Genomic DNA, 14,053 nt, shown 5'->3' with positions numbered 1-14,053 from the left:
TTCTTACTCTTTTAGCCAGCTGCAACCTTCAAGTGCATATCCAGCTGGAATTTCTCTGTATTATGGATGTATTTGTATTTATGCCTCCAGCTGGGGGCATGCTCCAGTTACATGTCAGCTGCACTGGTCAAAGCATGGAAATAGGCATTTTTCCCACCCTTCCTCCCAAGGTCTGCCTCCCAGGACTTTCTCCTGCTCTTTGGCTGTGTTCAAAGCCCTTCCATCCTGCTCTGAGGTTCTTTTTCTCTCTGCAGGCTTGCCCTTGGTCATTAGACAGCACCAATCTCAGTCATTTGTACCACCCTTAAAAGCTGTGCCACAGAGGTGCTGTGCCTTGGGGGCTCTGGCTGGCCTGGAGAATCAATAAAATCTGTTGGGATTGTGTCAGGCTGTCCTTCCACAGAGAGTCCCTCAGCTGTGCAGATGAGACTTTGATGGTCATAATCTAAACCAGAAAATTTCCCATCTGATTTCTGATGTCTCTTTGCCAAACCAAAGGTGATTTCATTGGAGGACCAGACTGTAGTTAGGCAAAAAAAAATATTGATTTGCATATTCTGGCTATTTTCCCAACCTTTCTGACATCTATTGCAGATTTTTCTTCTTTCATTCTTTCTTCTTCTATTTTGCCTCTTAGCTATAAAAGACCCAAATATTGGACACAAAAGTTTTTGCTACTGAGAATGTGAGTGGAGCTTTAAAACTTGTGAATGATATGATTCATGATCTCCAAGAAGTTCTCCTTATTCACTTGATGTATCTGATGCCATAAAGAATATCTCCAAAGCCAACATTTTTTCCAAAATGCCTTGAAACTAGATTTATTCACTGTGAGGGAATATAAAGAAATACAGAAGTATTGAAAATTCTTTTTTCTCTGTGCAGAAACACGAGCAGATAGAACAAAGAAGCTGTTTAGACACTACACTGTTGGATCCTATGACAGCTTTGATGCTTCAAGGTAAGAATTTTTCCTTTCGGTTGCAATCTGTTTACAAAACCTTCCCTGGTTTTATTTAATTGTTACTTTTGGTTTAGGCTTTGGAGGGGAAGAGGGAAGCAGATCACTAAACAGAACTTCTGAGGGTACCATTTTACTTTTAAATTGGTTTTTATTGCAGTTTTCTTTGTTCATATGGGATGGGTGTAGAAAATTCGGGAGCAGTGAAATCATGAGTTTCACTGTTTTGTTTTGGGAGTGGTGAAAGAGATTTGTTGTTCTGAACAGTAACTTTGGAAGCTGAGTAGAACTGAAGCTGCTGGAAATGAGGAATCAGATTATTTATTTGTGGAGAATTCATGATTTTAAGCAGGTTCTTCTCCCCCATGGATATACCTTGAACATACAGGTGACTGCTGGTAGAAAGGATGATCTTCAAAACACAAAACCTCAGTTAGCTTTTGTTGTCTTTTTGAGGAAGTTTTGGTGGCACACTGAAATTATCATGCTTTTCTCCTGAGTGTCCAATTGCAGCTTGGGTTTGGTTTTTTTGCTTGTTTGCAAGGAAACCACATTTACTGTAGGAGAAAATCTCTGAAATGTGTAAAGCAATGACAGAGTTTCATGTGACACAATACTAAATAAAATAAAAATATGGCAACTGTTGGTTTTGTTCTGTGATCTTAGACTTTGTTCTGAGGTTCAGACATAGCTTCTATGTGAGTTGGAGAATTTGGGGAGGGAGTTCCCAGCTGGACATGATGTGATTGACTGGGGGAGTCTGATGGTGGCAAAGTTGTCAAGAGAAGCTGTGAGCCCATGCTCTGAGACCAGCTTTGCAGAGCAGACTCAGTGGTTACCAGGGACATCTGCAGTGAGAGGAGCTGGCTTTTTGCAAGGTTCTTTGAGTGATCATTAGCCTACAAAATCCATATCCTTGTCTCTGTATTTCACTGTGAATGGATAGGGTTGTTCCTGCAAAAGAGAGAAGCTGTATCTGCTGCATGTTGCCTCAGAGATATGAAATAATTCCACTTGGAAACCTCCTGCTACTTTCTAACAAAATATTTTTTTTCATTAGAAAATGTCAATTCCATCAAAACCTTCCTTTCCACCTTTTTTTGGGGGGGGTTGGGGGTTGTTGGTTTATTTCTGTATTGTTTTGAGTTTTTTTCCAGAGGTATTGGGTTTGTCCAGTGCAACAGTAAAGCTCTCAAAAAATGTATCTTACCTGATTCAGGACTGAGCAGGAGAGATAATCAGGAAAAAAATGAACTTTTGTACAGCCTTATACAAATTAGTTATGAAGTGTGTCTGCAGTTGATATCTATTAATTGTCTGAGTAGAGAGAGGGGCAGCAGCAGAGTTCTGACAAGGTTGGGAAGAAAACTCTCCTTGAGTTTCCACAGAGAATCCAAGACCCAGTGGATCCATTTGGGAGGGTAATAGTGGAAATTGAGAGGAAAAGATAGGAGAAGGCAGAATTGATATGAAATTCTAAGAAATACAGTGGAAAAGTAGACTTGTTCAAGACATATTTTCAGTAGAGAATGGTAAATCTAGGCTTTTTGTAAAGTAACACCAAGAAAACTAAAGAAACCAATAACACACCAAGTTGTGTTTCAGGTACCTGACTGAGGCTGCAAATCAGCTTTTTGTACCTCTGAATGGTGATTTCACTGGTGCTTGTGCATTGCTGCTAAAGCAAGAAGAATTTGCATTTCAGAACCAGTCTGGAGATTAATGTCTCTTGGTAGTACATCCAGATTTAATTCCTCACAAGGGCTTCTTCAGGGAGGGGAATTATTCAAAGAGGCAAACAAGGTGTGAAAGTGAGAGCAATTTTTGGTATTGCCAGATTTGTATTGCTTTGATTACTTTCTCTGTTACCGTTTCGTATCAAAGTCGGGGTAGAATACGTTAGAACAGATTTAATGCTGGCAGCAAAGGTTTCATAAACATTTGTCAGAAGGCAATTGTGCCTCTGTGCTAAGAACAGCTCTGAATCCAAAGTACCAACAAAGCTGATCCAGTTCCTTTCCAGAGACTGTGTGGGGGAGTGAGGGGAAGTGTCTGCTCCCTTCTCCCTTTCCTTCTCCCTCCCAAAGGGCAAAAATTGCTGAGTAGAAACACTCTGTTCAGAAATCTATATTAATGGGCTTATTCACATGCAGGAAAATACATTGTACATGGCATTTTTCATCTTGAGGAAAATGTGCAGCTTGAGTAATGGAGGTTCATTAAATCCTATTTCAGCTTTGCATAAGAGATCAGTTATCCATACATTAACTTTGGGAAAATGGGGAGGATGCTTAGTAATGTGGAGAAAGGCACTGAGACTTGCTTGCCCATGCAAATAGTCACTAAATATCATACAAATATAATGTATTATTTGAAACTACTAGGTCTGGTGTATTATCTGTTTTAAATGCTGATGACATGCCCTCAAAAGGGAAGAATTTCTTCTTAATGTCTATCCTCTTTCAGTTTAAATGCCCACTCCTTGTCCTAAAGAGCAGAAACTGCTCCTGAAACTGCACAGAGATAATGCAGAACTGCTCTGCCACATCTCTGAGGTTCTCTATCTTCCCTGCATTTGTCAGCAGTTAATTCAAATGAAATTATTTGTAGGGTATAAATAAGTTAATTTATCAAGGTTGAATTCCAGTTTAATAGTAGAAAGTATTGCTAAGGCATAGAATGGATTTTTGGATTAAAAAAAATAAAATTATTTTTTAAAAACTTAAAGCTAAGGTAAACCTTTAGAAATTACCATTTTTTATCTGCTTTTTAACTGAAGTGAGGGAATTGATTAATTCTTTCAAGATAGGACAGTGGATTGTTCAGTCAGGAAGATATGTGGAATTAATTAGTTGTTAATTTCAAATATAAAATGTTATCACCCTTTTAAATGGAAAGAGACTGTTAATACAGTGATAACTTAGTTTTATACTCTGGAGACATAAATTATATGAGACATAGTGTGGTGCTATGTAAAAGTGATAAATTTGGTGTGGTGGAAAACATGATCCATTGTCCCCATGAATTTGGGAACTTTAGGACACGACAGTGGAAACTTTTCCTGCTGCATTCATTGCATCATCTCCCACACCCAGCAGAACAGGGCAGCAGGAAAAGTCAATACACAACTGAATGCCAACACCAGTGTAATCAAATCTGCACATGAATGGGAGGTCTCCTGCCTGTTCTGTGTCTTTCCCCGCAGAGTTATTGACTTTCACAGGGGGGGTTTCTCCAGACTCTTTAACTGGTTCCACCCCTGCATGGCAGAAGTTTTCCTGGTGCCTTTCTTTGACGTCCCACGGCTCCAGCAGCATTCAGGAGCTCACAGGAGAGGATGTGATGACAAATAACCTTTCCCAAAGGTTGGTTGCCACCACATTGATGACAGGACCAAATTGATTTGCCTTATGGTTTTTGTTCTGTTTTTGTGGAGGAAGACCAAGAGGAAAACAGGATAGTGTAATCTGTAAGAAAACTTAATTAATGGCTTAATTCATTCATCCTACTGTCCCTACTTAGAGTCAGGTGGCAACATCCATGTCCCACGAGTGTAGAAGCTCATAGGAGCAGCTCTTCAAAAGCCAATTTACATACAAACACCTAATAAAAAATGGAGATTCTTCTCAGAAGTTCTTTCCAGGCCATTCTCTGTTGCTGTTGTCATCTGTGGTGTTGGATAGAGCAGCATAAGATTTATTCCTGAGCAGCTCAGAGACACTCCTTGGCACAGCTGAAGCTGTGGGCCCCTGCAGCTCAGCACGCTGTAGAGAGCTTGGTTATATTTTTAATTTTTTAGCCCACAGAATGTGCCTGTTGCATACCTTTGTCCCAAAGTTGTGATGTAAGTGGGACTGTCTTGGTGGTTTAAGCATTAGGTGTGTTCCACATCTATTTTAGTGGGAGCTTTCAGTCCTATGCAGAAATACTTTCATCTGGTTTCATGTGGATATTTCACATAAATAATCCTCCCTCTGGAGAAATGCAGTTGCTCATCTCTTTAAATATAGATTCTAAAATAATAAAATATAGATTTAAAACAGATGGAAAGTTTTAGTGGAATTCTGCCTGTTGCAAGTGGTGAGGAATGTAAAACTGATGGGGAGCAAAGGGATTTTCTCCTTGGTTATGGTGGCCCTGTGTCCCTGGGGTGGAGAATTTGGCTTATGTGCTTGCTGAGTGCTGCTTGCCTGGCAGCAATCCACCAAATCCTGGCAAATAGATCCTTACAAACATTGAGAGAGAAGGTATAAGAGCTGTTGTTATATTTTATATCCTGCTTCCCACATTTTCATGTTGATTCTGCCCCAGGTAGAACAGTGAGAGCAGTGTTGTTATATGGAAAATAAATGGGATTGTCTGAATTGGAGTAAGAACTAGATGATATGGGATTGGAACTGAATGGTCCTTAAGGTCCCTTTCAACCCAAACCATTCTAGGATTTTGTGAACTGCTATTTTGTTTGTTTTCTGTTGGATATCACCAGTTCCATTATACTAATGTTTCCTGGGAAGTTTGTACTGTTCAGGAGACCTCTTGAAGGAAATGGGAATAAGGAGATTAAAATGGTGCTGCTCACTCTTAACAATAAATCCACAATCTGGGATTGACACATTGATAATAAGTGGAAAGTGATTTTACAGCTGATTTTACCTGCAGGCATATATTTTAAACATAGTCCTTGGTTTCCTCTGGTGGAAATAAGTAAAACCAGCAGCACTTAACTTTTTTACCTATACACATAGCTCAGTTTTTGCCTAGAAAATGGTAACAAAAATATCTGAGTATGCTCATCATTGTAATTAAATATAACCCTGTGAGAGAGTGATGTGGTTACATCTGAAAGCTCTCTGAAATTTTAATAATTTAAAATCTCTGCAGATGTGATATCATGGTTCTTTTGGGCACAGAGAATGGTCAGCACCAACCAAATTGTAGGGGGAAAAAGTATGTAAAATGTTTTGTGTGCATGTAATCTCACCTTGATGCCTAAAGTTATTTTGTTGGACTTGCCTTTGTTGTCTGTTCTGAATTAATTAATTAACTGTGAGTATAACAGCCTGACAGCACTGAGCTGCTCTTAATATGAGGCAGAAAGTCAAGGGTAGCGCAATTTTAATACCTTGTGCCTCATTGACTTGAAGAGGATAATTTGATGCAATTTGAAGAATTACATATGTATTTAAGCAATAATTAACGCATTGTGGCCTCTATGGAGCAGGTGGAGATGTAAAATGTGAAGTTTTTAATTTACAATTATTCATTTTCTAATGGAAATTCCTTTGGTTGCTAATAAACAACTTTGCACTTTGCCTCCCCTGCTGCTGTGTGATGCTACGATGGAGCTTTTTGTGCTGGTGGCTACAGCAAATATTGAAAGGAATTGCTGAAATAGGAGGTAGAAAGGGTGTGTGTGTGTGCATCTGAATTGTGGTGCCTCTCCATCTAAACCTGTACTGTAATTGCACTATTAAAGTCTAATACAATTATGGTAAGATGCAAAACACTACCGTGAGTGATAAAAGTTTCCATTAGCTTCTAAGTGCATTTTTAAGTTGTTTGCAGCCTTAACAGTGAAGTTTGCTCAACCCACTTCAGTAAGATTCCAGCTTTTAACAGCTAATGGTTTGGTAACTAATGACTAAAATGCATTTTCTGGGCTAGATGTTGGCCTAAATTTTTAGCGATAAGTGTTAGCAAAGAGAGCTCAAGAGCTGAGGGGGGAAAAAATATACAGCCTTTTCCAAATGTAGAATTAGAATGCTCTTTCTGAAAAACTTTTAGGATCTACCTCTAGTGCTAGTCCAGACTTAACTATGTGCCTGGGGTAGAGAAGCTGCTGCTTGCAAGGGCTGGGATTTGGGGGCTGTGCCATTTCCTGCACAGCAATTGGTACTCCAGGCTCAGCAGGATTTCCTCTGCAACTCCTCCGGCCGGATGCTGGAGGACAGCATGGATTTAAATGTCACCACTGAAAGCAGCAGCCTGTGTCCTGTGCATGAGGGGGAATAAAGTGGATTTTATTCTTTAAATTAGAATAGAGAAAATGAAAAAAAAGAAAAGAAAAAGGAGTGGAGATGCAGAACAACTTTTTGAGGTTGGTTAGAAACAGGAGTCTCATGTTTAGAGCAGAGGAAAACAGGAGATTGAAGTGGGATTTTTTTGGGGAGGGGGGAGAAAGGAGGATGATTAGGTTTCTAATAATGGGTGTTTTCCATTCCTGTGTCCCAGCCCCTGTGATGATTTAATTCCCTGCCCCAGGGCAACTTTGGCTGCCATGCTGTCACCTCATCACCAGATGAGCAAAGGCTCCATATGGTGCCTCTGGTTGGGAATGATGCAGTTGGCAGCCCCAAATGGAACAAATAACTGGTGAACTCGCACTGTGGGCTTGCCTCCAGTGGGAGTGATCTAAACCACGCTTCCCCCATCTCACCCTCTCTTTCCACGCAGATTTTCACAAATATTTGTTGCATTTGGAGAATTTGATCTATGAGGCAACATTCTCAGGGTGGCTGGCAGGCAGCAAATGTGTTTTGTTCCTCTTGAAAGCTGAAATGATCCAAAATTGGAAAGGGGTGGATTTTCTTGCTCAGTCTCTTTGGTGGTGCAAAAGGAAGGTGTGGGAGGAGGGTGCCTTGTTCCTCCTGGGACAAACCAGATGTGCTGGAGCTGTGTTTCTTTAAGAAATGGAATTGAACCCAACAAAGAGGGAGCAGCTAAAGAGCAGACAGTAGCTGGTGGTGGAGCATTCACCTGGACTGAAGGAGGTCTGGGCTGAGTCCTGTGTGTGTCAGACTTAAATCCACAGCCTGAGCTGCTGCTGAATGCCAGGAGCCTGCTGGACAGAGCAGGGCTTTATCCAAGCCCTTTGAAAGTGTTCCTCTTTCCCCAAGCCAGGAGCAGGTGCTCTCTCCATCCTCGTGGATGTTAGGGGCTGCTCCATGGCAATGATTGGCAGATGCACCAATTGAGTGGCTGGTGATGCTGCTGGGGCTCCCTGCTCTCTCTGACACAAAATGTCAGCCTGTTTTTGGAGAGATGATGTCTGACAAGCACTAAAATGTATCAACAAAAGCTTGGCTTTGAGGGATAAGTGTTACACAAAACTGAGTTCGTGGCAAGGTTCTGAGCAGAGGAATAGTAAGTGTTGAATATGTGCACTAAGAAAAAGAGGCTATTGCATCATTAGGAGGAAAAAATCCTGTTAGCCGTGTGCCTTCTAATTTCTCTAATTTTTTATAGGGCCCAGATAACAGAATTAAGAGTTTGGCGCTCCAGTTGAAAGCCAGGGCTGACACTGAGTAGTTTGTGGGATCCTTTAGACCAGCATGTCCTAACCTGGAGCAGTTGCACCTATGGCAGAGGTGGTTTATACCTCTACTGCAACCACTTCCAGCACCATAAACTCTGAAATACATTAAAATCTATGCATCTGAAATGATAAACAAATATTTTTACCTTGTCTCCAGTACACAAAAAGAGAAAGCTTCATATTCCCAGGAATTCATATCTGTGTAACCAATGAGCTGAATGTGAAAGGCAAGGGGGCAATAAAGACAGATTCCAGTTCAACATTCACATAATTAAGAGAAGTCATGACCAATTTAAATAAAATTGTAAAGTCAGTGATTTTTTCACTGCTACCAGCATTTTGGGCTAAACTGGCCATGCTTGGACAGAATTGCTGAAAATAATGGTGTTGGGAGGCAGGAGAGCTGTTAAGATGGACATTTTGTCTTGCAGGTAAGCAAAATTTGGAGTAGACTTAAAATAACTCAAGAGCTTACTGCAATTAGAGATATGGAGAGGGAGAATATATTTCAGAAAATAAGGTAGAGTTGCCACCTCCTTTCTGATGTTAATGAGACTGTGAAATAATGTGATTAGTCAGGATTTTTAAAGGGATATGTAAAAAATTCATGTCACCTTTTCAGCTCTTTAGTGCAAAATACTAGAAAATCAAAGTTTCTCACTCCACACTGTAGTTTTAAAGCTCTTGGAGAAGGAATAAAGATGTTTTCAGAAAAACTTTATGCCATTGGTGAGACCTCATTTGTTTTGAGACAGAAATTCAAACTTACTTGTAAGTTATATACTAAAAGTATAACATTTTTTGTCATAAAAATTTGCAGTGTGTTTAACATTGATTTAATCACTGCTCTTCTGTACAATGCAGACTTGTAAGTGAAATAGTTTCATCTATAAAGCTGAATGTACAGGCAGGGCTATTCACACTCCTTGTGGTCAGGACTGTGTTTATTTTCCAAGGAATGCAGGACAGGAGGGTGATAATTCCTCTTGCTCATCGTAGCAAACAGGATGGGATGGAAAACTTGAGGGATCCCTTAAAACTAATCTGAAACTAATATTTGGCACCTGTCCTGAAATCACCAGTTTCTTTCCCCTATTTTGTAGCTTATTTTTGTTTAGACTCTCTTGCAGCAAGTGGAGTTATGATACCAAAATGTACCGTGAGTTTAATAATTGTTTTAAAGACTTCCAATGTCAAACTGCTACCTTAAAGGGCTTGTAGCACATTTAAAAAGTGTTAATAGAACACTTTCTGTTTATTTTCTTTTAAACCCAAGGTGTGATTCAAGTCACTTCCCTTGTTCTGCCTTTGTCACTTGTCCTGTTTGATAACCCTGAACATGTTCCTCTCCTTAGTACCAAGGTTGTCTGTGATAATAATGACCAATTTGAGCAAAAACAGCAGGAAAATTATGAATTTAAAAAAAAGATTAAAACCCAGTGGATTTAACATCTATATTTAATTTTCCTTTTATCTAAATATGTTAAGATGATTAGGGAGAAAATTCCTGTTTCTCTGTGGTTTGATGGTAACATCTGAGGGTGGAACTGCAGCTGGTTTGGGGTAGGAAAATACAAACCTAAACAGTGAAGTGTTTATTAGATAAATATCCTGGTAACCTAAACATATGTGAGTGTTTGGACAGCCTGTTTGCCCAAGGCTCATCGTATTAGCAATGAATATTAATATTTCCACAGTCCAGGCTCACATTGCTCAAATGCTTGATAAATAAAACTGAAAACTGCTGATAAGTATCAGGTGCAAGTGGAGTGTGTTGGAACCCAAAACATTCCTGTGCTAGGTGGAACATTTGTGTGAAGGGGTTTGAGGGACTCTGGGCTATAAAACTCTCCTGTTCCATAGCCTGCATGTCTGATTTTTCACTTGGTCATGTGTGATGTTTGAAATGACTTCTTATTTTTAAAAGAGAAATGAAATCAATTAATACAGAGAAATTAAGCTTTTATTTTAAAGTTAATTTTGCCACTTTCCTCACTCACAGTGATTTTTTGTTTTCTCTCTACTAGTGCACATGTGAAAGAATAATAACATTTCTCTTAAAAAAGACTAAAATACTTGGGTTTTTGTGAATGTGTATAAATACATTCATACATGGATATGGTACATATATGCCCTATATATACATTTGCTTAGGATTATGAACTTACCACTGACTTTTTTTATTGCCTTCATATCCTTTCCTGAGATTCCTACATAATAGAGAATCAGACTTTTACTGGATGATTTCTCTTTCCAGGAAGGTGACTTCCTGGTTTGCTGTATCAATATTTTACTTGTTGCAGTTTCAGCAGCTTAAGGTGCAACCACGAAACAACCTACAAGTACCAATAGCCAAATCAATTTATTTTGAAAGTATTACTTTAGATAGCATGATAATAAGCATAATTAAAATCTGAGTAAAGGAATGTGGACTGGGGGGGAGAGAGAGAGACAAAGTTTCTCCTTGGCCCTACATAAAGAAATTGTGCAACTACTGTGCAGTTCTGTTGTGAAATTCAATATTTCTCTTTTAAGCCTATATTTTTTGGTAAAGTTTTGTAGCATAAACTCACTGAAGTGTATAGCACTGTTAGTCTCTTTAAGATAGGTTGCTTCTTGAAATGATGATTGATTTTTGATTTTTTAAGCAGCACCATCTTTCTGACTTCCTACTTCTTACTGAATCCCTTCCTGGCTGACATTAGTGTGGGTTTGGGGACTTAGTGAAGAACTGCTCTTTTTTTACCCAGGGTATCAAGTATTCAAAATCCAATAAAGATGGCTTGATTCCTTGTTTAGAAGTGTGAATGAAACACCTTTTTTAGGTGGAAGATGTGCTGTGAGGTTTTACTGGAGCCCGTGATTCCCTCAGTGTGCAGTACAGATCCAGAACTGGAGAATATGCCCATGTCTTTAAAACAGCCACAGTTTGACATATTCCTCTTTCATCAGCAGATTTCAAAGCAAAATCTGCAGCCTTGCTGTTCTCATGATCAAAGAGCTCTACAAGATGTTTACTAGCTCTGGAGAAACAGCACTGCTACAGGAGATTGGAAATACAAATACATGGATATGGGGAGGTTCCAGGAGTATTGCTGGAGCATCCTTTATTTCCTGTTCTTTTGTCTGGCTTGATCATGGCCAGCTGAGGAAGTCACAGCTATGCCAAGTTTACCAAGGAGAAATTAGACCATGTCCTTTCTGTTGCAATTTGAAATTGTTTGCCAGAAATTATAAAGCCAGAGAGGAACACAGTGCAAGCAGGGGGATGGTGATCTTGTCTGTCTTCTCTGGGTTTTTGTTGGAGTGCCAGCTGTGCCAGTCAGGCACTGGCACACAACCAATTATTGTCTGTTTGTCTGTGCCTGTGAAGTTTCTGCTCTTGGATTTCTTTGGGAGCACCTGTGAAGCTGAGTCCATAGGTAGTACTAAACATTTTGCTCCATGCTGCACTTCCATATGCAGCCCTGATTTTCCAGGGTTTTTAATGAAATAGCAGAATGACTTGGAGAATTTTTAGTTCTAAGTGATTCTCTTCATCCCTTCTCTGTCATATTTTAATTATTGTACCATGATTATACTCCTTGGACTGGTCTCTTCAGCTGCCCAGTAAGGAATTTATCAATTTAAAATTTGCTGCTCTCCAGTATTTCTATTTTAATGCTAGGTTCTGTCTGCCGTGAGGAAAGTGCTGAGGCACTGACCCATCTATTGGAAATATTTTCTTCCTCCCAAACACAGCTTGCTATAAACTTCCAGGTAAACATGTGTTCTAAAGGAAAATCATTGAATTTGTCATATAAGACATGAGCATTGCTCAGCTGTACAGAGTGGGCCAATCCCCCAGTTCTGGGATCCTAGGATGCTGTGAAGGGAGAGGTCCCTGTGAGTTTCACTCTTTAGTTGGCTGCATCCCACTGTTTCTGTTTGGGCTGCCAGTGGGTTTTTTAGGGACAGGCTGTGTATTTCCCTGTCTGCTGTGCACAGAACCCACTCGCTGCTGGAGCTGCTGCCTCTTGAGCAAGTGATGATTGCTACTCTGCCTGACACAGGAGAGCTGTGGGAGCTCTTCTGTGAGACCTAAAAGTGGATGATTGATGCCTGGGAAACTTGAGCAATCACAGAAAGTGTCTTCATTAATCTTGAAGGCCTTAATTAGTAAGATTAGCCAATTTTCCTGAAGCCATTAGAGTAGTTGACTATAAATTGTAAGGTTGACCCCTTCCAGCAGTAACAGGAAATGTTTTCCTACTGAAAGGTTGCTATATCCTACAATAAGGTTTGCTGTAGACATAATTTCCATCTTATGTGGTATCAGCACAGGTTACTTCCCAAAAAAAGGGAAAGAATATTTTTGATGTGCCTTTAACAGGGATTGACTGTTGGATAATGCACTGTTGGATAATGCACTCCTCCTGTTGAACAGATTTCCCAAATGCCCTTCTCTGGCTTCAGCATAACCACCATAAATTGGCCATCTTGTCCTGGAAGGAATTAGTGTGACTGTTTCCAGACATTGCATATAAATTTATGGAATGATTTAGATATCCTTTTATTGCACCTGGCAGAACACTTTATTCTTCTAGGATGTATCTACTTGTGAACTCAGTAGATCTTTCAAAGAGATGGCAATTGCAAGAATGCTGAGGAGAAGAAAAAGGGCTGATTAAGAGATTTAGATTCACTTGGCCAGCTGAAAGAAGTGAACCTGGAGAGAGCAAGGTCCACTTCTCACTCAAGGGGAAAGCAAGTCCTTACTGAAGGGCTTGTGGGCTGCTGAAGCTAAAAAGGTTGGGTTATGTTTCCAGGGCATCAGGGAAATAATTCATTTTTTCCTCTCCTTAGAGGGAGACTGACAATATACCAAATAGCCACTTTTGTTTCCCGATAATGGTGATAATTTTCAATGGATTGTCTTCTACTTGCTGTTTTTCAGATTGAAATCAGCAATGAAACACTTGATACAAACTTGCCTAAACACATCCTGTAGTCCTGATAGCCTCCACCTCTGTAATTTAGTATTTTAGTTTGTGGAATAAGTCATGCCTTAAGATAGGGTGTAGTTATCCCTGATGAGAACAGGAAGCCAGGTTTTGTGGGCCTGCCTCCAGCAGGAACCTGCACTCCAACCTTTATTTTCTTCATACAGGTCTTTATGGAAGACTTGACATTTCTCCTTCCTTCCTCAGATATTATCCTAATGGGCTGTTAGCAAAGCAGAAATTCCTGCTGTTTAGAAAAGCCCACACAAATGATGGTTGTTATGTGGAACAGTGCTGAGTTCAAAACTCACATATCTGTCTGACTACAGGCAAATCCTTCTATTTCCCTTTCTGCATTGGTCAGTCTGTAAAATTATGGAAATTTGTACACCTCTGCACACTTCTTGAGCCTTAGGTTGTTAAGGAAACTACATGAGCTGATGAATAAGCATGTTTTCTAATGTCTACTGCTTGAGTAAAGCAGAGATTTACATTGACTGTTATTTTGACCTGAAGTTTTATGATTGTGCTCCACACAGAAATGTCCTGCACTTGGTAGGATGCCTTTTGCATTTAACTTTGCCTGCAATGAATCTTGGCCTCACACAGCCCAAAGTCAAAGCAGCGTTTGCCCTATTTAAATAACGAGCTATTGATTTTAGAATTACTCATTTTATTACCATCATATGGAACTGGTCATATTCTGAGGACTCATCTCTGAAATGGAAGCCTTTGAATTTTGTTTGGGATGGGACAGAAATGGACTTCGGGGATTTTACTTATTGAAATTTGGCA

General features: G+C 39.8%; 1 protein-coding gene across 2 annotated transcripts in view; it reads left to right on the top strand.

The window, feature by feature from the left end:
* SHANK2 (SH3 and multiple ankyrin repeat domains 2) overlaps positions 1-14,053 on the top strand; it is a 255,841-nt gene that overhangs the window by 127,731 nt on the left and 114,057 nt on the right. For both annotated transcript variants that reach the window (XM_058806933.1, XM_058806934.1), the window contains one exon: positions 886-961. In XM_058806933.1, the coding sequence (XP_058662916.1) occupies positions 886-961 (76 nt within the window). The remainder of the gene's footprint in view (positions 1-885; positions 962-14,053) is intronic.

The sequence above is a fragment of the Ammospiza caudacuta genome, chromosome 6 (assembly GCF_027887145.1).
Source record: "Ammospiza caudacuta isolate bAmmCau1 chromosome 6, bAmmCau1.pri, whole genome shotgun sequence".
Classification (NCBI taxonomy): domain Eukaryota; kingdom Metazoa; phylum Chordata; class Aves; order Passeriformes; family Passerellidae; genus Ammospiza; species Ammospiza caudacuta.
The sequence above is the reverse complement of the archived record's forward strand: the minus strand, read 5'-3'. Positions and strand labels throughout refer to the sequence as shown.